Source organism: Falco rusticolus, chromosome 4, assembly GCF_015220075.1.
Source record: "Falco rusticolus isolate bFalRus1 chromosome 4, bFalRus1.pri, whole genome shotgun sequence".
NCBI classification, from domain to species: Eukaryota; Metazoa; Chordata; class Aves; order Falconiformes; family Falconidae; genus Falco; species Falco rusticolus.
This window is the reverse complement of record NC_051190.1, coordinates 89,761,414-89,788,258: the sequence shown is the minus strand read 5'-3', so window position 1 is coordinate 89,788,258 and position 26,845 is coordinate 89,761,414. Positions and strand designations below refer to the sequence as shown.

The 26,845-nt window shown below is 43.7% G+C and overlaps 1 protein-coding gene and 1 gene segment (V, D, J or C); one reads left to right on the top strand and one right to left on the bottom strand.

Annotated features, from left to right (window-relative positions):
* The first annotated feature begins 3,235 nt into the window (after positions 1-3,235).
* On the top strand, positions 3,236-5,294 carry DAD1 (defender against cell death 1). The gene is made up of 3 exons (XM_037386956.1): positions 3,236-3,530; positions 4,407-4,557; positions 5,096-5,294. Exons 1-2 carry the CDS (start codon positions 3,290-3,292, stop codon positions 4,535-4,537), a joined length of 372 nt encoding a protein of 123 aa, XP_037242853.1. The 5' UTR covers positions 3,236-3,289; the 3' UTR covers positions 4,538-4,557; positions 5,096-5,294.
* Positions 5,295-10,308: 5,014 nt separating this feature from the next.
* The window catches only part of LOC119146756, a 33,702-nt gene continuing 17,165 nt past the window's right edge, over positions 10,309-26,845 (bottom strand). Inside the window, 4 exon segments of the C gene segment in view lie at positions 10,309-10,652; positions 11,127-11,232; positions 12,420-12,467; positions 12,912-13,169. Coding sequence covers positions 10,622-10,652; positions 11,127-11,232; positions 12,420-12,467; positions 12,912-13,110 — 384 coding nt within the window.

Genomic DNA, 26,845 nt, shown 5'->3' with positions numbered 1-26,845 from the left:
GGGAGCTATATTCTAGACAATGCCACAAGACTGCTGATGATTGGCTTAAACTCCTCCCTTTACATCTCAACTTAATCTTATTTCTCTGTGTTATTCTTGCTGTTATGGTCTCGAGACTAGTTAGGAGCAATGGTTCTGTGTTTAGTGAAATCAAGATCGCTTCCTCTGAAGCCATGGATCTTCCAGTCTGGGTTTCTTGAGTGGATCTCATTTATCCAGAGGCATGTATGTTTAAGGGAGACACTTCTGTGCTGCTATTCACAGCTGAATTCATCTGCAAGTACACCATTAAAAAGTGTGTTTCACCTAGGCTTTGGTCAGATGTCCCAGACAGGCTCTATGAATCCTGCCTCATAGTTAGGTGAGAGGAACAGAGGCCCAGGCAAAACTCCCAACCAATATGCAGTCATTTCAGACAGACTTTCATTTCCTTTGAGAAAGTAAAAAAGGAAAACTATTATTAGGCATTGGAGGTGGGGGGTAGGGGTGGGGATAGGGAGCCAAAATCTTATGAGAAATGAGGTTTCCCAAACATTGCAAGATTTTCCAGAGTGGTTGAGGAATCTCTGCCTCCAGAGATATTGAAAACTCATCCGGACATGACCCCAAGCAACTTAATTTCACTTTGAAGTTGTATCTAACTTTACAGTGGACCCTGTTATGAGCAGGAAGTTGGATCAGATGACTTCCAGATACCTCTTTCAACCTAATTTAGTCTATTATTTTAAATCCCTTTGTTGGGGTTTGCTTGTTTTGTTTTTGTTTGTTTGTTTTAATTTGGAAAAATCTGTCACACTAGGATCCTTGCAGGACTTCCAGTCTGAAGACACACGAGGTGGGATTTGCCTCATGTGACTGCCTGCCTATGTGTGAATGTATTTATGCGTATCTGTATGTCTCACGGTACAGAGTGAAAGAGAAGAAACAGTGGGATTCAGCTCACCTGTGTATCTGCACAGTACATCTAAGAAGACTTAGTGAAGTTTCACTTGATCAAGTTGCCTGTCAAGAGGCACCCAATGCCATGAAAGAAGCCAGAGTAACCCAGATACATGTATAGATGTTAAAAAAGATACTGTTGATCCCAAAAGTATTTCACTAGTAACTGTCTGCCAGTTAAACTCTGCAGTATTGATCACCACCTTTTGAACTTGGAGACCCACCATTTTATAATTCACCTCTCCATTCCATAGCTCACCAGTATTTTGTGTGTAGCCTGGCTCTGGCCTAGCAATTGTTATCCCATTGACAAAACAAACATTGTTCTTCAGGGCCATGGAGACAACATCAAATGCAGGTGTTCTCCAGTGAAAGGAGATTACTTCCAGCCTGTCTTTCTTCGGTCATCAGCATGGCATGTTCCCATAGGTCCCAGCAATCCTGAGCACCACCAAAACTGTTGGAGTGCCTCAAGACTGCAGCCACCGTCTTCACCCAGGACATGGTGTCCTAGAGTTGTCTGGGTTTGGTGTGGTGAAGAGGAAACCCTACAGTTCCTGATGATTGTAGATGTGAATATGCAGAGGACCCCCACAAGAGCAGCAGTTGCTAGCATTTGGGGGAAGAAGCAAGGGACATGGCTGTGGAACCCATTCCCATACATGCCTTTGCTCCTGTGCTGGACACAGGCAAATGATTATTCCCAGAAATACCCAAAAAATAGGCAAGGACCAAGGGAAAAAGGTCCCAGTCCTCTTACAGGCACTGCATAGACACCCTGGGGGAATATGCATACTCAGGTCCCAGTTTCCTCCACAACCAGTGAAACACATCAGGATACCAGAGGCTATAGAAGGAACACAGGTAACCTCCCAGACTGTGTCCTAGCAAAAATATGTTGTTAATCCCATCTCCTAGCCACAAATAAGCTCAGAAATGTAGGTGTCTCCTACAGGATGAGGCTCCTTCACAAGGCACTGGAGGCATGATCAGAGGATGGGGCATCTGCAAACATCCCAGCTCAGCCCTACCATTTACAGACTTGGCTTTCGAAGGGGAAACATGCTGCAGAAGTTGAAGCCAAAGAAGGGAACGTGTCCATACTTCACCTGCCCAGCCCCCCGATGGGTGCATTCCCTACCACATAAACACAAGTGTTATTTCTTGTGGGTACATCTATCCCTGTCCCAAGCACAGGTAAGAGGACATCCACAGGGAGCAAGTACACAAGTTAGGAAGGACAAGGTCTCCAAAGATTCAGGCTACAGGACTGATGACATGATGTAGTTCAAGCAGCACACAAACACCACTTCTGTCAGAGGGCAGGGGATAGAAAAATGCCCCACATTCATTTCAAAGCATGTTCAGGAGTATCAGCTGTCCAAATAGAGACCGTCCCTGCTGTGGGAGAGGCAGAAAAGCTAGAACTACTTAAACAGAAGTTGGGTAGAAAAGCTCTGCTTCTGGTGTCTTGAAAAGTCTTCCCGCCCCCAGAAAACCTAAAAACAGCAGAGTCATTGTGCTCTCAAGTCGGGCTCACCGTCGTGAGTTTTTAATCAAAACCAGGGAAAGCAACAGTCTGCCTTTTCCCAGCTCTGAGAAGGGGGCCACAAAATTCAAGCTTCCACCGCCCTCCTCGGAGAAATTCGACGGCCTTTCCTCAGGCAGTCAGCAGGCGCACACGTGCACGCACGCCCCGAGCTCCCCCCTCCCGCGCAGCGGAGCCGCCTCAGGCCAGGGCGCCCCCAGCAGGATCCCCCGCTGCCAGCGGCCGCGGTTACCCGGGACGGACCCTCTTCGGCCAGGCCGGCCCCGCACTCGGGTGTGACAGGCCGGCACGGGCCGCGCCTGGCCCCCGCGGGCAAAGCTGCCCCGGCTCTGCGGGGGGACCGGCCCCAGTCCCGCCCACCGGGGCGGCGAAAGTGCCCGCGGGCAGAGCCGGCCGGGGCCGCAGCCCCCCGCAGCGCCCCCCCGTACTGCGACAGGGCGTCCTGCAACCAGAGACCCCCAAGCCTCTGCAGGGCAGATGCCAGCGCTACCGAGGGCCGACCACGGGCCCGGGCAGCCGCTCCTCGAACCCCCCGACGGCTCTCGGACAAGCCCGGGGACGCCGCCCCAGTAAGCCTTCGGCGCATGCGCCACGGGACGCGGCGGCCCGCCGCTCGCTGCCCGACACGTACGCAGGCGCAGCGCCGCCGGCAGCGCCCCCTGCTCCGCCCCGTCGGGGGGAAGAGCCGCGCCGGCGTGCTGGGCTCCTGCCCCGGCGGCGGGCTGGGCCTGCGCCGCCCGCAGCGCCCCGGAAGCGCTTCCTGGGGCTGCGTCCGGCCACCTCAGCCGGGGCGGAGGGACCATGTCGGGCGCGGCGGGGTCGGGCGCGGGTTCCGCGGGCTCGGTGGGCTCGGTGGTGCGGCGCTTCCTGGTGGAGTACGGCAGCGGCACGCCGAGCCGGCTCAAGGTGCTGGACGCCTACCTTCTCTACGTGCTGCTCACCGGGGCGCTCCAGTTCGGCTACTGCCTCGGCGTCGGCACCTTCCCCTTCAACTCCTTCCTCAGCGGCTTCATCTCCGCGGTCGGCAGCTTCATCCTCGGCGGTCAGTTCCCCGCCACGCCTGCTCAGCCCCCGCGCGGTTTTCCCTGGAATCCTGTTCACAACCGCGCACTCTCCATAACAAAACCTGAGCCTCCCACAACGATCGCGGAACCCCCAGCAACATCCAGAGGCCCCTGGACATCAGAGAGTTGCTTTAGAAATGCCGAGATCTCTTGTAGTAACCGCAGGATTCTCTTAGGAGCCACAGGCATTCCCCAGCAGCCCAAGAGAGCCACCCACTGCAGCCCTCAAACGTACCCTGGCAGGCAGGGAGTCCCCATAGCAATCCCCAGCACCCCCTCCCTTCCCCTGTAACACCCAGGTCTGCTCCCAGAACTCCCAGGCTCCTCGGCCAGCCTGCTCCACAGCAGCTTCGAGCCTGTGGTGGTCCTACCGGCGTGTGCCACAGAGCCTGGCTCCTTATCAGCTCCAGGGTGTCCTTGCTTCTCCCTGACAATCAAGGAGCCTTCACTTTTACTGTCTCGCATTGCTGTCCTTTAGCAACCATCCCATGGTGAAACCCCAATCATAGTAATGATTACTTCAGGGTGTTGCTCTTCTGTAGTACCCTCCAAAACCACCTTGTTCCTGTACAGTCCTCCCCAGCACACCCAATGGAGGACATAGAAATACCCACATTCCTATGCAAGTCCCATCCTGTTATAAGCCTGTTCACCTCAGGACTTGGCCACCCCTAATAGTGTAGTGCTATGCCAGTGTTCCGCTCATGTTATAATAAAGATAGGAGTTACCTTCTCCTGTGGTACCCTGGTGGAACAGTGACCCAGACTGGGATGGACTGCCCCAGGAAAACTGTGCTTCCCATCATGGCTTCCTTGTGTGATTGCTAATCTCACTTTCTTTCTCTGCCTTGCAGTTTGCCTCCGGATCCAGATCAATCCCCAGAACAAAGGCGAGTTCCAAGGCATTTCACCAGAGCGGGCGTTTGCTGATTTCCTCTTTGCAAACACCATCCTCCATCTTGTCGTCATCAATTTTGTTGGCTGAGCTCTAGAAGAGACTGTGAGGTACTGATCAGTGGGGTCGCAAAAGGGTCAACCACAGCTCATGCAACTTTGATACTTTTATAAACTAGAAAGATAATGAATCCAGGAGTCCTAGCTCCCAGCTTTGTCTTGGCCAAGCACTGTTAAGCTGTGGTCCTCTAGGTTGATACAGGATTAGGATTTACAGCTTTCTGGTTCTGTGCGTGTATTTTTTGGCTTTTATCATTTAAAAGGCAGTTTAACCAGGAGCATTACAGAAACCTACCCACATGTCTCTCTTATGAGAGAAATATGCCATTCTTTGCACAAGGGACTTTGGGAGCTGGAACTCCTGAGCTCTGTGAGGGTTGTCCTGTTTGGAGGCCGTGGTATGGCTCGTGTCTGAGTATGAGTTTCTCAGCACGTAAAACAGGGAGTTTAGGACAGGGAGAGTTTGGTGCTGGGAAGTGGAGGACATGCCCTGTCACTGTTGCCAGGGGCCACAAGATCATTGGAGCTTGTGGGGTATGTCCTCTTCCTTTGCAGAAATGTTGCTCATGTTGCCTTTCTCTCTTTCCAGGTCTTGAATTGCTCTTGAGCTCTGATGCCAAAGCCTGGCATTGGGCAGTGCTATTCCACAGCAGACATTTAACTGCTTCCTTGGTGGAGGGAGGAGACACAGGGCTCAAGATTTTCCCCACAGACTACCCTATGGAGGGGTCTGCTGCCTCATTACAGTTACTGTAATCCTTTCCATCAATAAAAACCCTTTATAGTACTGCAGTCTTTTTCCTATTGGTGTCAAATACAAAGGTTCTTCTGACACCCAAGTTACCTCAGGCATGACTCCCTGTTTTTACCCACCTCCCACCCTTTCTACCCAGCAGACTTTTTTCTGTGCCCGAGTTTTGGAGGAAAACAGGAAGTCAGTCAGTCATCGTGGCAACTCATTTGTTCCCTACCCTTTTCATCTCCCTGTTTCAGCTTCGAGGCTGTGGAAGATTTGGGTTAGGCTGTGGTTAGCAGTCATGAATGGGAGGAAGTGGAGGGTGTCCTTCAGCACATCCCCAGGTACACCTGTCTTCCCGCAGGCCTTCCCATGTATCTCACTGGTATGTGGGGCACAGCTGGATGTCCCAGCTGGACTTACTAGCTGATTAAGGTCTGGTAGTGATACAGCCACCCTACCACAGTGTTCAGTTCGGTGTGCTGATAAACCTGAGGATGTTGGAAGGGGCTGCCAAGCTGTATCAGTGCCTCAAACAGGGCTGCACCTGAGCTGTTCTGGGTCCATGGAGAAGCTCACCCTTCAGACTTAACTTCGTTGAAAATCCTTCCCCCTCTTAAAGCACTGTGAAATGCTTAAACACAATGGCTTTGGCTCTTGACTGTTGCCTGAGCCCAGGCTAGCTCCTGCGTTTAGGTCAAGTGCTTCTTTGTCCTGATGGAAAATGAGAGCCCTGTGAGGATCAGCTTATGGGCACAGAACAAGATACTAACCCCAGCTAGCCCCTCCACACCTTTGGCTGTAGAATTTACTGGGGTTACCTTCGTGCAAGAGGCTCCATCCTTGACGCTGATCCTGCCTCGGGCTTGTTTGGTTTGCCCTGCAGCTGAAACACTGGATAGGTAAATTGTGCATTAAGGCTATGTGACAAAGAAATGCTTGTCTGCTGGCACTCAGGAGGTAAAACATGGGGTCTGATAGCTTCACCCTCCCAGCATTGGATATGGCTTCTGTTTACACCATTTTCCTTTTAGCATTTTCAGCTGTGCCGCCGACAATAAACCCTTTAAATCAGGGGTCCTCAAACTACGGCCCACAGGCCGGATATGGCCCCCCAGGGTCCTCAATCCGGCCCCCGGTATTTACAGACCCCCCCGCCGGGGGTTGGGGGGGGAGACCAAGCAGCCACAGATGCCGGCCCCCTGGTTAAAAAGTTTGAGGACCCCTGGTTTAAAGTGTGAAACCTGGGACTCCTAAGTCTCTTAGCCTAATACAGGCTCTGAAGAGCGAGGTATGAGGGAGCAGGGTCTTTACTGTCTTAAAGGATGCTGTCTGGGTCTGTGGTAGGAACAGAATTAAGGTCAGCTCTGACCTCGTCACCTTCCTCCAGCCCCAGACATTAAGCTGGGTTTGTTTATAATGGTACCAGCGTTGTACCGCTGGGGAGCAGGCAGGGGACTCGACAGCATGTAGAGATTGTAAATGACCCACCGAGACCTTCTTTCCCATAAGAAGGGCCCTCTCCGAGGCAGACCCATGGCAGGCACCCAGTATGTTTGCAGGAAGAGGAGCAGCTCAGGCTGTCCCCTTTGCTGCTGTTGCAAGCTGCGAGTGCCTCCCTGCAGGTTTGTGCGACTCGGTCTCCCCACGGTTTGGCTTTAGAGAGAGCTCCAGGCTGGGACCCTCCTGTGGCCACGTCTAAGAACTGCACGGGAGTCTGCAGAAAAGGAACAAACGTGGGGTTTGGGGGGGGGGGGGGGGGGGGGGCTGTCCCCACCCCACCTGTTTTTTACCAGCTTGCAAAGCCTTTAGTTGCCATAAACTCAGCACTAGAGTTCAGGTCCTATTAGAGCTACTCCCATATCTGAATAAGCTTCAACAGTTCTATAGATACCTTCAAACGCTGTGCCTTGCTTATAACAACCGTGCTTGGGTCCCTACTCACACTATGGAAGAGGGCAAGAAGAGCGGCTGTTTCATGTACAGAGCTATGTTTGAGAGATGAAAAATGTCAAGGAGGGTTCTTCCTTCAATAAAACCCTCAGAAAAGATGCAAATTCATCTCTCACTCACAGGTGGGTGGGTATCAGGGGCAGGAGCTGTCATAGGGGAAAGGGTGATAGAGATGGACTATGGCAACATCTCTTTTCCTGTAAATGTGAGAGGACTCTCTGACCTGCTCCACCTTCCTCCTTTCTGTTTTGGGTAAGGAGAAGCGAAAAGATTTTTCCTGCACAGATTAACAGCCTGTATCACAGGGTGCAGAAGCCTATCAGCAAATTCAGAAATCATACACACTTCTAAGGTCTCTCCCCACCACACTTTATAATGTATTTTCTCTCCTTCTTTCTTCTGCCTATGCTATACATAGCTCAATCTTTTCTGCTGTACCCAAAACAACTCCTCCCAGACCAAAGCGTAGGCTGCGGTGAGGGGACAGAAAGGGAGGGTACCTTAATCTCATTTGACTGTGGCTTGTGGTCTAACGGCTGCTGTTCTTTTCCACATGCTTTTCCTCCTCCGTGCCACATGTCACACCAGCCCTGCTCCCCCCACCCCTTGTTTGTGCTCCACTTTCCAGAGGAAGTGGTTTCTGCGGTAGGGCGTAGAGTAGAATCAAAAGGTGACCCAGATCTCGACTGTGGCGTCATGGAACTGGTGGTGCATCCCCTTCCTGCCCCACCTGGGCCATGAGACCCCTTCCACGTCCTGTCCTACTGTGTTATTTCCTGCCTTTGCTTTGCACTGTGGTTTTTCTTTCTTGAAATAAACAAGAAAGCACAAAGTTGGGTCAGGGGGGTGGGGGACAAGGGGGGAGAGCACATTGCAGTGGTGGGAGATTGAAAACCTAATATCTGAAAGTATCTTTGAACTAGACCTACAAATTCAGTGTTTTGCCGATCACATGCGAAGAGTTACTTTAGTAAAAAGTCTTTACCTGTACACTCATCTTGCCACTTGGCAGATCTTATCACTTAGGTGGTTCAACCTGGAGGAGAAAAGACTGAGATGTGGAAACAAAAGCAGCACACTGTCCTTCCTCTTTGACCATATATATGGCTGAGAATGTGTTTGAAATGCAACACAAAAAATTTAACATGGATATTAATTTTAAAAAGTGATGCTAAAGGTAAATGAGTGTGGGAACTTTTCTTCCACATCTCTGAAGGTTTCTGGAATGAGGTTAATCAGTTGGAAATCTGTCAAATGCAATGACTTGTTTTGTAATTCAAATATGGTTTAGGCAGCTTCATCAAGCTGTCTTGTGACTGGTAGACCTCATCATGAATGAAACTGTAAGCTTCAAAATCTGCCTGGAATTTAGCGTTTAAAGGGCTGTGGGCTTTCTACAGCTAGAGAGAAATTAGAGATTGATGTGTCAAGGGAAAGGCAAGAGAATGAATCCCTGAACATCTGTACTATCAAATAATCAGGGTAATAGACCCAGACAGTTTGAAGTTGTTCCTTGGCAGGAGGGGGTCAGTAACTTGCCACCCTGTGACAGACCATCTGCTAAATGATCAGGTGGCAGCACCATAGCAGAGACCAGGGAGACTTTTTTGTGTTGCTGCTCAGTCAGATCCTGTGGCAGGGATGCTGGCATGGTCTTCAGATAGAAACCCTCTCCCCCATGAAGCACCAGGGCTTTTGACTAAAAGTATCTGAAGCGTAAGCCTTTCCAAAATCAGAGTTCCTTGCAACGGCTGTGAATCTAGCAGGGTGAGAAATATCCCATGAGGGGGAATCACCCCCATCAGTCTGGTAAGGCTTTCCCTGCCACTCAGTTTGGGCACTGGTGTGAGGTACAAGCAAGGTTCAAGCTTTGCAGGGAGGATGTGTTTCTTTCCAGAGCAATCTCTGGTGCTTCAGAAGAAGACAGAGAAATCGATGGCCAATCGATGTCCCAAAAGGAGAAAATTTGATTATCAGTCTTGCCAGTGAGACAGAACCTGGAGACACAATCCGGTCAGTTGGTGTCGTTAATGCAAAGCAGGTACCTTGTTCTCTAGCAGTGCTTGGGAGTGGGGGACATATACAGGCAGGGAGCTTCAAGCTCCTGTGTTCTCCATAGCAGTAGACACCTGCCTTCAAGAACCTGGACCACTTACTAGTTCTCCTACTGTGGGGAAGCCATATTTTACCATTATCTTCACATAGCACAGAGTCTACTCTTGGAGAAGTTCTCTGCTCCATTCACCTCTCTCCAAGCCAGCCGTGCTATTATCACCCAGACACAGCAAGGATGTCATGGAAAGGGACTTTGTAGCTATTCCCTGTCCCGGCAGTGGATCCAGTGCTGGGGTCCAAGTCATGCTGAAGAGCAGTGTCTGGATGCCCCTTCCCTCCTTCACCCCAAAAGCCAGTCTCATTCCCAAAGCTCATCTGAAGGGTAAAACAAGTTCCTCAAACTACAGATGGAAAAGACAAATAAGTTTCTTATTTTTTATAAGAATTGTTTGATCACAGCCAAAGGCCTAAAGAAATGCCAAGACATCAGTGTGGTTGCTAGTACAATTCAAGAATTAACAATGTACAAATTTCATATGCATGCACTATTTCCAAGATGTGTACGCATGAACAGGTAGATATTTCAGTATAGTTTTATGCAATGAGTATGAAAAGAAATTGGGAAATCTAAGGTTGTTAAACAAAAAGAATAAAAGTAGTTTGCGTTTTTACTAAACCAAAGCCAAATCTTAAGCTGGTTTAAATTCAGAAAATCTTAAGGCCAGATAAACTTTAAAAAATACTTTAAAACGTTATTTTGTTTGGTGATAATGAAATGAGAATTTCACTGAATTCAGGAAATTCAGGACTTCTGGAGACCTAGTAGCATATCTTGCCGGGTGGGGGTTGCGGGAGGATACCTTGCTCCGATCTAGCAAAAGATAGCAGGACATGGTTCCTAGCCCCTCAAGCCTCCCTTTGCTTTTCAGAGTGTTTCATTTGCAACTGAAATGGTGTCTGTGGGGCTACACTAATACCTGCATACATGCAAGCTACCAAGAGTTGAAAAATTCACATTCAAGTGATATTTAGCTTGCAGCTTTCAATAAACAACACCGTCCCGAGCAGAAATCATGTGTAATTTTAATGCAAGTAATAATGTTTGGCAATTTATAGTTACAGCAAACTATGCTTCATGCAAAAAGAGGTATTGTCATGCTAAACCAGTCAGGCATCTAGGGGAGCAGAATGCTGAACATTTAAAGCTTATTTTTGAGAAGTTTTATAACAAAGCAAATAAAGTGATTTAGACTACAATGGCTGGCAAGATACACAGAAAAAGCAAGTGATATCCCTTGCAACAGGAATGCCTGTGTTCCCTCTTGTATACGATGCTCTGGTAAGGATTTTTTAGCAGGTATTTTTGGTACCTCAGGACTGCACCATCTGGTTACTTTCATTCCTGTTAAAAAAATAAAAGTATTTTAAAGTCATTATTTGGGATACAGTCGCAGCTACACAGTTGTGGACCTGAAGTGTCTACACAATAGAAAGAGGAGAAAGAGACACTGCACTAAAACTAATATATTAGGTCTGAGGTCTTAAAGTCAATAAACATCAAACTCCCTGATGTCAGGGGATGAACCTGATGGATGAATGCAGACAAGGGAAGAGGTGGATGTAGAAATAGATGAAAGAGATGTCTAGAAAGAAGAAGAAAGTTAAATTTGCAGGTGGATAAGGAAAAGTATACAGACTTGAGGGGTGTGCAAAACCAGTGATATGGCCAAAGGAGCAGAGGCATCTTACTGTTGGTAGACATAAGGTATATGGATAGACTGCACAAACAGTTACTACAGAGAGAAGAAACATCATAGCTAATGAACTGATTGAGATGTTTTCTGTCAGAGGTCTTACCATCCCCGTGCATACTCACTTTTTTTTCCGCATAAGCATCGTCATCAGCACATTAAAAATTATTACTTTCATTAAAATTATTTTCAGGCTCAGATGTGATAAGGACAACATGTTCAGATTTTCATCTGTAAAAGTAATAAAGAATGAAAGTCACAGGACAGCCTCACTGAGATATCCTCACTTCCAGACAGATTTAAAAGCACTTCTTAATGAAGCTGTTCCATTTTGCATGATTGAGTCAGCTAGTGGGAAGGCTAATGAGACAGTGAGCAGGACTCTCTGACTGATAGACTTTAATTTCTTCCAGCTCATGTTTCAAGGGCCAGGTTTTCATTCAATAGCCACTTAATTATCCAATATGCAAGTCTGCCAACATCTAGCTGATCTAATTACAGAGTATTATGAACCCAGGATGCTAGAGGCATCCCTCCTCCGTCTCCCTAAAATTTTTTAAGATGGGCAAGGAGAAAACAAGTTATTCAACATTTTATTCAAAGAACACGAAGTCTATTTGGTTTTTCTATTAATCTTAAATTGCAAAGCCATTTTCATTTGAAAATACATTTATCTATGTTGGGGAAGAAGGGAGATGTCATCAAAAAGTCACTTTATGTTTCTTTTTGACAAATTGTCTGAAATGACTGATCAAATCAGCCAAATTACTGATGAGTATTTTTCTGAAGTGGTATTTTGTGAACATTTGGCTGTTTCCTTCTCAGCAAGGCTGCATGTTTGCAAAAGTACAGCTATTATGCAAACAGGGCAAGTGCAAAGGCAGGCTCAGCTCCTTTGAACTAGCAGGAACCGCAATTGCTTAGGCTCCAGCACTGGCTAGTATACTCCCACAGCCATGAGCTGCAGCAAAGCTTGCTGAGGTGCACAGTATCTTTACTGCAACCCTGCTTCTGAGCACACACTGGAGAAACCACCTTGTTTATTAGGTGCTTGTACAACCAAAAATAAAAACAATGCTTTTGAAGTGTGAAATGCAGACAAACATCCAGCAAGGCTGACTCATATCAGTACCTTAAATCATTATGTGATGGGGTGTAGTTGTTTGGCTGGTCCTAGCATAAGCAGGTAGGCACTGTCTTACACTGGTCACATAAAACTACCAGCTCAGATCCGGAAGACTACATTAACCCAATGGCTTTCAGCCTTGATGTTTAAAGCCTGTTGGGCCCTTTTGGAAATTTCCAGTCTGATTTTTTTGCTCCAACAGGAATTCTGCAAACAAGGAACATTAGCAAAAACCTGGGGAGACATTTCCTCTAATCAGGTCAAGTTTACTCCTAAAATGCTGTGTACATACCTGTCCTGAAGTGTAGAGATATCCCTGTAACGCAGACAGTGCTGGCACCTGCAGATAGTAACAATAAATTTAATTAATAACAGAAAGGTACTTCTTCATAAGTTCATAGAGCTACCTCTACTTAGAAGGGCTGGATTAGAGTTTCTGGCCAGTAAACCCTCCCATAAACACCCATTTCTGCTGTTTTCAGGACAAGCATAACATATGTTCTAGTTAAACTTTGGTGTCTCATCAGACAAAGGAATTTCAAGCTTTTTAATCCCCATAGTGTGATTTTAAGATCTCTCTGCTGTGACAGTCTACTTGACCCTTAATCTTGTTTCCATCAAGGAGGAAGGCAAAAGAGAGCAACAAGGCAAGATTCCTCTGGAGTGTGGAAGCATAATTCAGCATTGCTTGCAGGACTGGGAGACGTGAACAAGTCATGCTCATACTAATAGCACAGACACCAGAGTACTTTAGCCATGTACACACATCCAACAATGCCATTACCACTTTCAGGATCCTCAGCCTCCAGTTCTCCAAAGCCCTCATGATTTGCACCACACCACATTTTATCTTTCTTGGCCCAGTACGTTGACAGGTAGCTCGCTTCTGGTTTGCTCTCAGATGTTGTCACCTCCACAACAGCACTTGTCTGCTTATCAGTCCCTTTAAGCTTTCCAGGGGAGTAATCTGTGATAAGGCACATTTCCAAATCCTCATCATCTTTAGAGATCAGCTTGTATACTGAAGGAGATGGTGTAACATCTGAAAATGGAGAAGAGGCATTAGATGAGAGTACACAGTCATAGTTACTTCAATTTAATATACAGACACTTATGTGAGGTTTTTGCATGATTCCGGTGGGAAGTTGCCTGGTCATAGGGATCTTGTACTAGGACACCTTTAGAGAACCAAGGCATCCACAGCAGATGATGCAAGAGCTACATGAGACTTATGTTGATTTATATTGTGAGACAGAGAAAGTCATCAGGCAAGATCCCTAGAACATCTCAAATGATACTCACGTGGGCACCCACACTCTAGATGTCCATATCTAACCTAGTCATCCCTCTCTGTAACAGCTCAGTCCACTTTGCTCTGCAGCCTTGGCTTCCTTTTGGATCTTGTCTGGGGTGCATCCAGGACTTGTGTGTAATGGGCAGAGAGCACTCTTGCTTCACTGCTACAATGACATGTAATGTGTCTGGAAAGAACTGAGCAGCTCAGGGACATTCTGCCTTTTCTGCAAATGTGTAGTCAAATCCACCACTGACATTCAAATTTCCACTTCTTTTGCCTGTCCTGCGGGACTGTGGATAAACTACTAAGTCTTAAGGATGTCCACATTTACCAGCAGTTTAGCTAATTTTGTTCCTATGGGAGAAAGCTAGGAAAGCCACTGCAAAGAACACATGGTTGTATTTAGGGAAAGAAAGACAAAACAGATTAATGTTTCATTATGTTCCACCATCTGACAGTGGTGCAAGATTTTTTTTTACTAGATTTTACCTTGTAAAAGAGGTGTTTGGGGAACTAAAGGCTGCAGATATGACACCTGGCATCTATTTCTGTTTTCTTGCTTCAAATCTGCTAGCAAGTCAGACTAGGATTTTCCACACATATCAAAACGCTACCTGTGGTTAAATTCTTTTATGCGCATTTAGCTTTGTAAACTTATACTTTAAGCATACATTTCATCTTGTCCAGCTCTTGAAGTCTTATTCTTTGAAAAGGTGCTTTCCTAAATCTTTGTTCATGTGTAATAGTAAAATGGCATGTGCATTGCAGTGCTCTAACAACGAACAGATGAAATATCATTAAAAACATACTGTAGTCAAGATGCAGATTTGGGGCTCTCAGCACCCCTCTGGCTGCATTTTCCATTTGACTTCACAATCACAGGTTTGAACCGGAGCTTCAGTTCACATTTATAAACTAACAAAGTGTTATCATGTAGGATTGAGAGTTTAGATTAATATTTGCTTTGTCCCTGTTCACACACCGCACTGAGAAGTAGTGTATTGTAGCGTATTGTATAGGGTCTTGTAGAAATACTAAAATTGTATTTTATTATTTTGTAGAAATTATTATATTTTAGAAATACTAAAGACCGCATATCTCTCAGAAGAAGAAATTTGAATTTCTTCCCATGCAGACAGTTTGGACTAAATCTTGGCTTTTAGAAAGTGTCTCAATATCTTATACAAGTGAAGATCCTATTTCTATTACTGAGGTAAGTGCTTTTCATCTGCTCAGTTGCCAGTTGTCAGCACCTCAGAGAAATAGCCATACTTCTTTATTAGTATGATCTCAGAAAAAAACTAATCCACAAAGCCTAATGGTTCATTCTCTGGCCCTTCTGAATTGCAGTTCACCTATCCCAGCTTTGTCCTGGCTTTGAAAAACCTGATGAGATTGTCTTTTTCTAAACTACACAGGATATGGCCTAATGTACGTTCTGACTCCCTCAACCCCACTCCTCACGTCCCATACTCCCAGTTACTGTTTTAGAAATAGATTTCAGTGATCGTCTGTTAGAGAGAGGAAGATAGGAGCAGATTAAAAGCTTGATGGTAGATCCCTGTATAAAGTACAGATAAACCAGGGTACATCGTTGTCGTGGAGTACATGGATATGAAACAGAAGAGGAGGAACTGATAGAGCTGTTCTGCTTCTCTCTCATAATGAGTATGATGCTTTCTGAGAAGCTACCTATCTACCTTTCTCCAAATTAAGGTGTTTTTCTCCCTTTCAATCTGTGCAGTGCTTGTATCTTGAGCAGATAAAAATACAAGTTCTGTGTTTTTCAGGCAGCTTCAGCACCATCTGTTTTGCAAAATACTCATTTCTCATTCTTGCTCAGAGTGGCTGCTGGCTTTGTTCTGGTACTAGAGTCTTTTTCTGGTAAATTCCTTTGCATATTTGCACACTGTTTTGAAAGTCTGCAGATAGTCTTGGTAAATATCAGCTATTACGACCACAGCACTGTGACCTATGTTTCCTATTATTCTGTCTCAATGAGTTGGCGGATGTGTTGGAGATACTGTATAGATATTTATGACTATGTATTTGCAGGAAAGAAAGAAAAAAAAAAGATAGGTATTTGCAGGAAAGACTGAGAAGTAAATCATGATACTCCTAGCTGTCCACCCTGCCTAATTTCATCTTTACTGAAGGATATCTTCCAGATGAAGAACAGGAGCTGTTGAAATGCTATTCCTGACCAGTCTACAGAGGAAGCCAATTCCAGAGTCTGATTTCAGGGAGACAGCAGTAGAAGTCTGTTCCAACATCAGACTGAGACATACGGCTTTTTTTCCAAACAAGCTGCAGTAGTAATCCTGAAGTGGTTTAACAGCTTGTATTACACAGAGATTTCTCTCATTCTCCATTCCTGCCAAAGCAAACTCTGAATCTCTGGTCAGACTGGAATTGGTGTGATAGGGGTCTTTGATCCTTTTACCATTCCTCAACCTGAGACACAGTATTCCATGGCTAGAGTAAATCTGGAGCTATGGCCCAACTCAGAGGAAATATATGCCCCCTCACATACTCATACAGGCTAATCCTGACCATAAAGGAGCAACTCTAATGACTTAACAAGCACTTTAGTGATGTCTTCCAGCTGTCCTCCAATGGAGGTTCCAAAAGGTCTACCAGAGGTCTTTTGTGAAATCTGCTGGCCCTGCATGGATGATAGGATGTCAGCCGCAAGGCTAGATGTCCACATTTGGTATCTGAACCTTTCTCAAGACTTCCAGTGCTTGTGTCTGGAGGCATTCAGATAAAAGACGCCAGATCCTAGTGCAGCATCAGCTAAGTCATCTGAAGTACAAAGACTGCACAGAGATTCAATATTTGCAAATGTGAGTATATTGCTTCACTTACAGGGTTCAAGCATCATTCTGGTCTCCATCCCAAAAATATGTTTGTTGTTGCCTCTGTAATTACACTTGAGGAAGTCAAACCACAAAAACCATCCAAGGCCTTTCTCACAAACCTTTAAAGAGGAAGATTTCTAGCTGAACCAAGACTAAAGCTGAATTAGTAGAGGAAAATACCCAGTATATAAGGAGAAATTAAGTGTTCAATGGACTAAATAGTTCTCTAGTATCAAAACAAGATAAATTCTGAGCTTATAGCATGTGTCCACATTAAGGAAAAGTTGAGATTAAGTTTCCTTACATTTCATAGTGGGAAACAATGCCTTATTTGTGTTCATGTAGAGATTTACTCATGCATCACCTAAACTGCAGGAAAGATTTACTATGATTTCCTTTGCTGCTCCTGTCAACAATGTTAAAGAAAGATTTTGGGGGATCAGAATGAACAATTCTGCTTATCTAATCCACCCTTTAAAGCTCACAGGTGAATGAGATGGCTTAATCCATTTATCTAACCATTGTCTGGAAACAAAAAGACTTGAAATGGTTGCTCATGAACCTCCTGAGAACCTCTGTCACTTTCACAAAATACCTTTGCATGCTTTTTCTTCCAGAATCAGAGTGGGTTTTACATTTCCAGAACAAGTTTTCAATTTTATATGCCACAGTTTTAGTTTCTAGGAAAAAATTTATAAACTCTTAGAATGGTTTGAGTTGGAAGGGACTTTAAAAGTCATTTAGTCCAACCCTCAATTCAAACAATGTGAACTAAAAAAGAAGAAACTTTCTGAATTAGAGATTAGCTATTCATGTAGCACCAGCCAAAAAACCAAACAAACAAACAAAAAAAACCCCACACCAGCCACATTTGTTTAATGAGTAAGAAAAAAAGCATTCAAAAGAATCAATCTAAAATCCTAGTCTAAAAAAAAAAAAGTGGAAGGTAATTTTTATGTTGATAGCAAAAAGGCAGAAGAACTTTTGATCTTACAGTTGAGGAATTGCCTCAGATGTAGATGTCTGTTTCACAGCAAAATCATATTCTTTCCTGATCAGTCTATTTAATGGGTATATTTAATTAGATTACTTATTTGGGATTTGTGCCATTTCCAAAAATTACTCTCCTAGCTCCAGATTCCCACTCACCTCAGTCTGAATCATGCAAATACTTTAGTCTAAGCCACCTGGAAAATTTCTTCACAATGCAGTGTGAAACTAAGACTTAACCATGAACCAGAGGTATCTCTGAATTTCCCCCCCCCCCCCTCAATTTAAGGCAAAACACTACTACTGTCCACCAAGACTCAGAAGTTGATATGCCAGCATCATGAACCTAAGTGTCAATGATGCTGTCTCATTTCCCACTATTCCAAATCTCCTTGCTCCATCTTCACAAGCACTCTGCTGATAAATAATCCTGGGTTCATTTTCTTTCAGCCTTAACTCCTCCACTCATCATCTAGTGTTTATGTTCATTCTCCCTAAAGGTAGACCTATTCAGAAAGACTAACCAGTGGACACTCTTCCTGCTCTCATACCTTCATAGGTCATCCTGCTCCAAATCTTATTCACCTGGGTTGACGTTAAATCTAGTCCCTCTTCCAAACACAGATGTACTGTATCTTTCGGCTTCCCGCTCAACAAGAAGCCATTGCAATAAATTCCTGCCTACCAGCTGCATATTCCAATGGCTCCTCATCCAAAATATGTGAGAAAGCTGTCTACCAGAGGATGACACACAAAGATATTTGAAATTTCATATCATCTTTTCAAGTTTCTAAAGTATTTTAAAATATAACTGAGGAAAGGAAAGGAGTTACCATACATCACAATTGTAGCTCCCCTTCCAAATACAATTTTTCTAGTTCCTGACTGCTCACCCTGTAACATCAGTTTTTATAGATATAGTAGGGGACTTCATTTCTGGATTTATGAACCAAAATATCATGACATATGCTCTTAGGCTGAGTTTAAAAATCCACTCTCTATGGCATTTAAACATGCAAAAATCAAGTCCGAAAACTTTAAAAGACAGAAACTCTATGAAAGTGCTAAACTGTTTGTGTAGCATTCAACCATGTGTGAACTGTTTGCAGCATTCTATGTGTGACTGCACCATGCCATGACTGTAACTGCACCATGCCATGACTGTTAAGCCTGTGTGAACATTACCATTTTTTCTAGCAGTTCTTTCCTGCAATGCGTCACTGCCACACCATAGCCAAGCACTACTTGGATTACAAGACAGCATCTCTATTCCAACTGGTTTTTGTTAAAGGAAGCTGAAAAGAAGTTGAAACATCCTTCCACAAAAATCCCTAGTCCATCTACCCAAGGAAAAAATTATTTGCAAGTCCTAGTCTTAATACCAAACAGAAAGCTCAAACGTACTTGGAGTAACAAGAAGTTGCGTCCCGGTTCCAAATGTGAGTTTCGTATAACCCTGACTGACACACTGGTGTCAGTCTCTACAAAAATGTAGACAGGTTATTGCAATGCATGACAACCAGGTCAACAGACATTCCAGAGCAGGGAATAACTTAAGGCAGCATTGACAAAACACATTGATTTAAGTCACCATCAAAGTACCAAAGAACTCTACTAGAAAATTATCAGGAACAGAATGTTCTTTCATTCACTGGTTACAACTGTGTATTACACCTTGCAGGGCAGTCCTAGGAACAATCTGCTTTTCCATCTGCAACATCACCTAAAATTCTTGTTCACTGTACTGTGTAGTTAGGGCCGCTGCCTTCCAGTGCAAGTTTCCTCCTCAATGTTTCACCATTTACTACTCACCTGGCTTGACCACCATTAAGGTTCCTTTTCCTAATGCCAGCTTGTATCCTTTTCCACCCCCATAATTCACATGACCCAGGAAAACTTTGCAAGAACCCCTTTGATCTTGGTTACAGTTATCTCCTTACACGTTTCACTGGCACATTGTAATCCTCTCTAGATCTTACTGCTTCTCAGGCAGTTGTAAAGACAATCTGAGCCTTCTAACTCTTGTCAGGATTCCTATACCCTCACTTACGTAGATATGCAGTAGCAGAAGTAAGCATTAAGTATGGCCTTGCAGCTACGACAGCGCAGTAACTCTGGATTCAAGTCCCAGTCGTGAACAGAATCCACTTGCAATATTGTGGATAATATAGTATCTGTACATCAGACAAACCAGATAAAAGGCAGCCAACTCCCATTCCAACACTAATACCAAAACGAAGCATACTGTTCCTTGGTGGGATTCTGCTACAAGCAAAAAACCAGCTAAAATGGTGATAATCACCATAAGTGGGTATTTTCAAAATCATAGAATGATTTAGGTTGGAAAAGGCCTTTAAAGGTCATTTATACCAATCCCCATGTAATAAGCAGGGACAACTTCAACTAGATCAGGTTGCTCACAGCCCTGTCCAACCTGACTTTGAATGTTTCCAGGGATGGGGTTTCTACCGCCTCTCTGGGCAACCTGTTCCAGTGCATCGCCACCCTCATCATAAAAAAAATCTTTCTAATATCTAATCTGAATCTATCCTCTTTTATTTTAAAACCATTACTCCTTGTCCTATTGCAACAGACAGAAAAGTCTGTCCCCATTTTTCTTACAAGCTCCCTTTGAGTATGGAAACGCTGCAGTAATGTCTCCCCAGAGCCTTCTCTTCTCCAGGCTAAACAGCAACAATTCCCTCAGTCTTTCCTCATAGGAGAGGTGTTCCATCCCTCTGATTATCTTCCTGGACCTCCTTTGGACTTGTTTGAACAGGTCCATGTCTTTTCTGTGCTGAGGACTCCAGAGCTGGACACCTCACCTGAACTGAGTGGAGGGGCAGAAATGCCTCCTTCAACCTGCTGGCCATGCTTCTTTTGATGCAGCCCAGGATACAGTTGGCTTTCTGGGCTGTGAGTGCACATTGATGGCTCATGTCCAGCAATATATTATATATAGCCTGTAATGGTTTTACTCCAGCCAGCAAAGTACCATGCAGCCACTCACTCACTTCCCATCCTGATGTCATCGGGAAAAGAATCAGAAAAAGGTAAAACCCATGAGTTGAGATAAAAACAGCTTAATAACTGAAAAAGTTAAACATACTACTACTCCTGCTCCTCCTTCTGATGAAAAGGGAGATAACAAAAAGAGAAGAAAACTGAAGAAACACAAGTGATGCATAGTATAATATCTCACCACCTGCTGACCAATGCCCAGCTAGTCCCTGAGCAACAATCAGCGGCTCCTAACCAACACACCCCCCACCCCACCCCACCCAGTTTAGATGCTGAGCATGATGTTCTGTGTTACGGATATCCCTTCGGCTAGCTTGAGTCAGCTGTCCTGGCTGTGCTCCCTTCGACCTTCTTGTCCACCTGCTCACTGGCAGAGTATGGGAAACTTGAAAAGTCCTTGATTCAGAGCAAGCACTGCTTATCAACAACTAAAACATCAGTGTGTTATCAACATCGTTCTCATCTTATATCCAAAACAGCAGTGTACCAGCTACTAAGTAGAAAATTAACTCTATCCCAGCTGAAACCAGGGCATAGCCATTCTGGTATTTCAATGCATTTTCATTTATATCATGCATTTCTTTGCTTGAGTCCAATGGAAGTGGCATGCATTTACCCCTAGGAGAAAACAATTCCACATTACTTACTTGACAGAAAAGCAAAACCAGGCTTTGTCTTAGTTTATCACAGGAATGCAGTTGATGGAAAAGCACTGAAAGCACATGCTTACCAGCAGCTACCTCAAGGAAGACTGCTTGGACAGCTGCCATGGAAAAAATTCCATTGGTTAAGATGAGATGTCAGGCTACTATGACTTTGACAGCTGCCATTTCCCATATCTTGGTGTGTATCCACACCAATCTCGCAAATTAGGCAAAAAATCAGGATAAATGTACCTGGAGAAACCAGAAGTCTCGTCCCAGATCCAAATGTGAGTTTGTAACTACCTCCAAAGCCACACAATAACACAGGCCTCTACAATTTCCAGAGTGTTATTGAATGGAGCCTTCAACAGTGAAAAACTCCACCAAAAGAAATCCTATTTATCTCTAGATTAGACAGATCCATCTATCTAGGATTTTTCTTCCAACTAACTTTCTTTTCATGTGTTTTTTTGCATCTTTCAAACTTCCAAACAACTGTTCCTTAATATTCTCCTCCATCATATTTATCCCATTGCTTCCAGAAAGCCACATCACAAGTTCTATTCTTCACCTCATTCCTTGTTTATTTAGTCTGCCAGTCAGTTTCCTCTCTCAAAAATCAGTTTATTTACTATAACTTCACAGCTCACCTAGTGATCAATAGCATAATACAAACTCCATCGTCCCACTGTCTTGGATTTGCCATCTGAATTAGTCAAGAGTGATTCCAGAACAAATTTGCCGTTCTGCTTTTAAGTAGAAAGCACACTTTTTGGTATGCAATTTCTTTGAGGGAGGAAGACCATTGCTTGTTCTGCCATTAAACAGTAAGTTTTCCGTATACATTCAGGAAGCTCTTAGGTTCTACAGTGTGGCCAAAGTGAGATCTGGAGCTGCCGAATACAGACATGACCATAATAGTAAATTTAGGGACATGTAAATGAACTTAGGCAGAGCCTTGATTTATAGCTCCTTTGGCTTGTTGACAGCTTCTTATAAATCTGAGATTCTTCTTTTTCTCAGATGCTTTTGAACAGGGCCAGGAGGCTCATTTGAAATATGAGGAATTTCCTCAGAGGTATTCAGAATGAATAGTTTCTTTATATTGCTGTGGTTTTTAACTTTCAGTATGCAATTATTTTGAAATTATTTTAACAATCATTGCCATTTTAAGAAATGGAAACATTATTTTTCAAAAGTAAACCCAAAGCATTTAGGTATTAATGCTTCTGAAATTATTCTTAAGAAATTCAGAAAAATTGATATATTTACAAAAAAACATCGGTATTTCAGGATCTGCCTTACTTTCTTTCCCTTTTCCAAGGGGAAGAGTCATGGGGGTTTGGGGGGATTTTTTTTTTTCAAACACTTGTGGCAGTAACTGTCAAATCACACATTTTTTTCATGCTTTTTCATTCAAAGAAAATTATTTTGTGGTCAGGGTCACCTTTCCATCTTTCCACAGAAGTCCTTCAGTAATGAACTTTACTTCTCTACCTCTTTCCCCTCTGTCTGGGTATTTATTCCACCCCTAGATTTTAAGACTTGTCACACTGTTCTCCAACAATTTCAGAGCTTCACTTCTAATGTGCTCCAAGCTTCACATAGATGTTGAAGGGAAGATAATTTCACACTCCTCAGCACTAGCTGGCTGTGTTCACAAACTTGTGATTCTGTGATCATTCTCAAGGATAAGCTTGCTTCCTGAGATTCCAGTATGTATATAATGCCTCATAATACAACGGAACACCACCACCACCACCACCCCCCATCATTATAACTTTACTGAGGAGTCCAAAGACCCAATACAAGCTTATATTTTGCATCTGCATACAATTAAGAGTCTTTTTATATTAAAATATTAGCAGTCACGTAAGATTCACGAAAAGTCCTTTTTACCTGCTACAGCTTTATGAGACTAGTCTCATCACTCTGCATTTTGCTGGCCCATGCTGGCTTTCCCGATTTCCCTTTCCTTCTCCTCTACATGAAGGTTTCTGATTTAGGAGCCCAATTCCTGTGAACCTTCCAAGAAAAATCCTCTTGCAGATGTAACACTTCTGCTATGGCTAGTTCATCATCAGAAACAGGGAGGGGAAAATACATATGCAGCCATGGAAATCACTTGCTCTTATATTAGTTGAAAATTTATAGTCCTATCCCTAACATATTGTGGAGTGGTGAAATAGGCAAAATAACTTGCAAAGTGAAAGAAACAGTTCCAAGAGGAATCTCATTTAAGAAGTCAGACATACCTGGAGAAACCGTGAGTTTGGTTCCAGCTCCAAATGTAAGCTTGCCATAACCCACAGTTTTACACTGTGACACTATGCTTTGCAAAATGGTGCACTGGTGTGCCCATGTACTGGATTAAGACTTGAGAACATGGCAATGCAAGATTCTTATTGGAATAATCTAACCAACATTTTTGGCTACCTCCACAGCACATATAGTGAAAAAAACCACTTCCTTCAGCCACATTCCATTGCTTGCTTCATAATTCCTGATACTCACTAGTCTAGCTATTGTCCACCACCTAGTTAGTACTCTGTTGATTCTTTCCTCTGTCTCCACACAATAGCAGCATCTGTCAATCAGTGTGCACATACACAACTTTTCAGACAGTGTTTAGAAGCTTTCTGACTGCTGCTGTTGCATCTCACCAGTCTGTGTTACCTTTCTGCTCTATTCTCTTGGAATGTCCACCCTCCTTTGCAGGCTGCACTTCATGCTGCATTAATTCTTGCTAGGTCCACTTTGTGGAGGGATGCCACTACCAAACATGAGCTTGTCACATGCTCCAAAGTCTGCACAGTGCTTTAGAACACAACAGAAATCTCCCTTCCATCTTTCTCCAGAACTAGGTCTTCTACAGCAACACAAGTTCATCACTAATGTTTATACAGTTACACACACAAAAGCAAGGACTCTGTAAGTGCACTATATAGTCCGTTTTTGATTATCCAGAGCCACAGAGAACCTGAGTTGCCTTAGATACCAGAAGGACCTGAATAGTATGGTTATTGTGAGAAAGGCTGAAAAAAATAATGAAGAAATATCAAATATCAGAACCTGAATTGAGGCCATGCATTCAGAGAATTTTGCATCTGAGCTAGTAAATGGAAAAACAAGAAGAAAAATCCCACCAAAAAACCCACACCACCAAACCACAAAGAGAAACCAGTTGTAGCCAAACTTGGTTAATTGAGCCAGGAGTGTACAAATGTCCCAGTCTGCAGTAGCTAGTTTTGCATGATAAAAACTAGCTTAGCCTGTGGAATGTTCTGTAAAGCACGTCATACATAATGGGAAAATGCATTCATAGAAAAACAGAGATTTGGGCACAGTGCATCAAAACCTCACCCACTGGTTACTGTAAAGCCCAGCATCCTTCCTTTAAGTCTACCATAAAAGACTGCTGTCCCTAAGGAGTTTGTAAATTAAAAGGAAGACAAGACCATAGTTAATTCATTAGTTAATGAGCAAAAAATATCCAAGCACCAGTGACACCTCTCTCCCATTCTTCTGCAAAACCTAGACCACAATTCAGTTTGCTGTCCGTCACAAAAAGAAAATGGGATTTAATTTCTGGGAAAGCAGACACAACATCTAAGCCACAGGGGAAGCATTTACAATTCCTTTCACTCTCTTCCAATGGGGGAAAAAATTATTCTGGCAGTCTTCTAAGAGTCTTTTATTTTCTTAACTATTGGGTTTTTTGAAAGCAAAAAATCTTCTGAAGAATCTACAATTCTGGCTGAAAATTTTATTACTGAAGTAGTGAAAATTTTTGCTTGAGGTTTCTGATTCAAATTCTCATGAAAGTTTCTTAGGAATTCTTAGGAATAATCTTTCTTAGGAAAGATTATACTCACAATTTTCAAAGGATTTTATTTTCTTTCCTTCAGTTGTTGGATTGTTTATCTCCAAATCCAAGCAGCTATCAGAACCGCCCCCCCCTTTAAAGTTAGGGACCGATTTTCTTATTCATAATTTTATTCCAGATGAAAGGAAGATATAAACTACAGAGTTTTCTGTGACTATTTTTCAAGCCTGAGTGTATCTAACCAATAGTTAGGCCTTTACCTAACTTGCAAAATTCACAGGTCTGGAGAAATAAGATTAGTTCCTACTCCAAACAAGTTTATTAAAACTTGTGGAAGGAAAAGAGAACACTGAGCTTGCATAGACAATGCTGCAAGCATGAAGCTACTCATAATAGGAAACCCAGTTGCATGCACCTACTGAAGTTATCAATTTTTATGTCTTCTCTCCACAGCATGTTTAATTTCCATCATTGCTCTGTAGACCCTCTCTCCTGTTCTACAATACCCAGCAGATACTATAGTAACCAAGAGATCACTGTTGCCATTTTTTAGTAACAGCCTGCTTCTGAACTGCATTTTGCTACTCTCCCAGCAAATATTAACTTTGGGTGGATTGAATTTTTCCACTGAACAGCTCATTGTCCCAAATCTCAGAAATCTTACTTGGTTTTACTGTGAGCCTCGTTCCACGTCCAAACGTAAGTTGGTAGACATTCATAGACACTGTGTTGTTTGCCATAGCAAAAACCTTTGTACACTCCTATCCACCCCAATGCACCTGAATAACATTCTCAAGGAAATCCCACAATTCTGCATGCACAGGCTTGCAATGCACTACGTCTAACCTCCACATCCATTGCTTATTCTTTTTCCTCTCTGCACATCAGTCTCAGTAATACCACAAGGAAGGGTCACAAGGCAATTCCCTTTCCACCTCCATCCTTGACAAATCCAAACTGGCACCATTCACTAAAGACCGCTAGATATTTTCCCCATACACACACATCTCTGTTCTTGTATTTCACTTTTTTTTCACTTTCCAATTGCTTCCTTTCTGCAGGATGGACACTTTGCTGGTACACATTGGTCAAATAGGAAATCTACCACTTCTTTCCAGGGAATACTAAAAAAATCCCAAATTGCTCCACAAAGCCACTACACTTACTTTTGAAGCTAGAGTACAATACCATCTATACTAAGTCCAGCTTGATTCAGAGAAGAGACAGCTCACCTGGAGTAACATGAAATTTGGTTCCAATTCCCCATGTGAGTTTTCTTTGTCCTCCAGTAATAGCACTATGTGACAGGACATTACAAAATGGTCCTTTTCATCCAGCAACCTCAGTGTGTGTTGGAGGGCTTGGATAAAGTCAGTCATGGATCCGGCTCTGCAAGAAGCTTTAAATACTCATATAGGTTTCCACAGATCTCCTCTAGCCTCTTTTTGCCAAATACTTTTTCCCATGTTCAAATACATGGGAATAACTAGCAGGATTATAGTCATGTCATGTATCAAAGATGAGAAGAACTTACTCCTTTATGATCCCTGCCCCAAGCCACTGTTGTACTGGAATGGCAAAAAGAAATGGGAATAAAAACAGGAACACATTCTAGGGTGTGAGTAACTGATGAAGCCCACCTTCCTATCAGTCCAGATTTCTAGATACAGGTAGGTTTTTTCTCCAGTGCAAGAACTACAAGAGTATTTCAATCAGTACTACACATTTCAACTAGCCTTTTCTTTTTATCACCAAGACACAGCACAGCCTTAGAACATAGCATTCGGATGAGATTGCAATATGCAGACATTAACCCACTTACTTGGCAAGACGGTGACTTTAGTACCTGAGCCAAAAGTGAATCTGAAGCCATTGACAGGACAGCAGAGCACTTTACAGATTCCCAGAGGGTTACTTCCCAGCTGGTGACACCTCCACTAGCTGTACTGGCACCAGTTTCGCTTACACCCTAGGCAAGTAAGAGGTTTTCACTAAATTTCTGCTACATTGCTACAGCCATTAGTCTGGCTGACAAGGACCTTTCCAGAAAGGCACAGCTGACACTTCTCCAAAAATTGT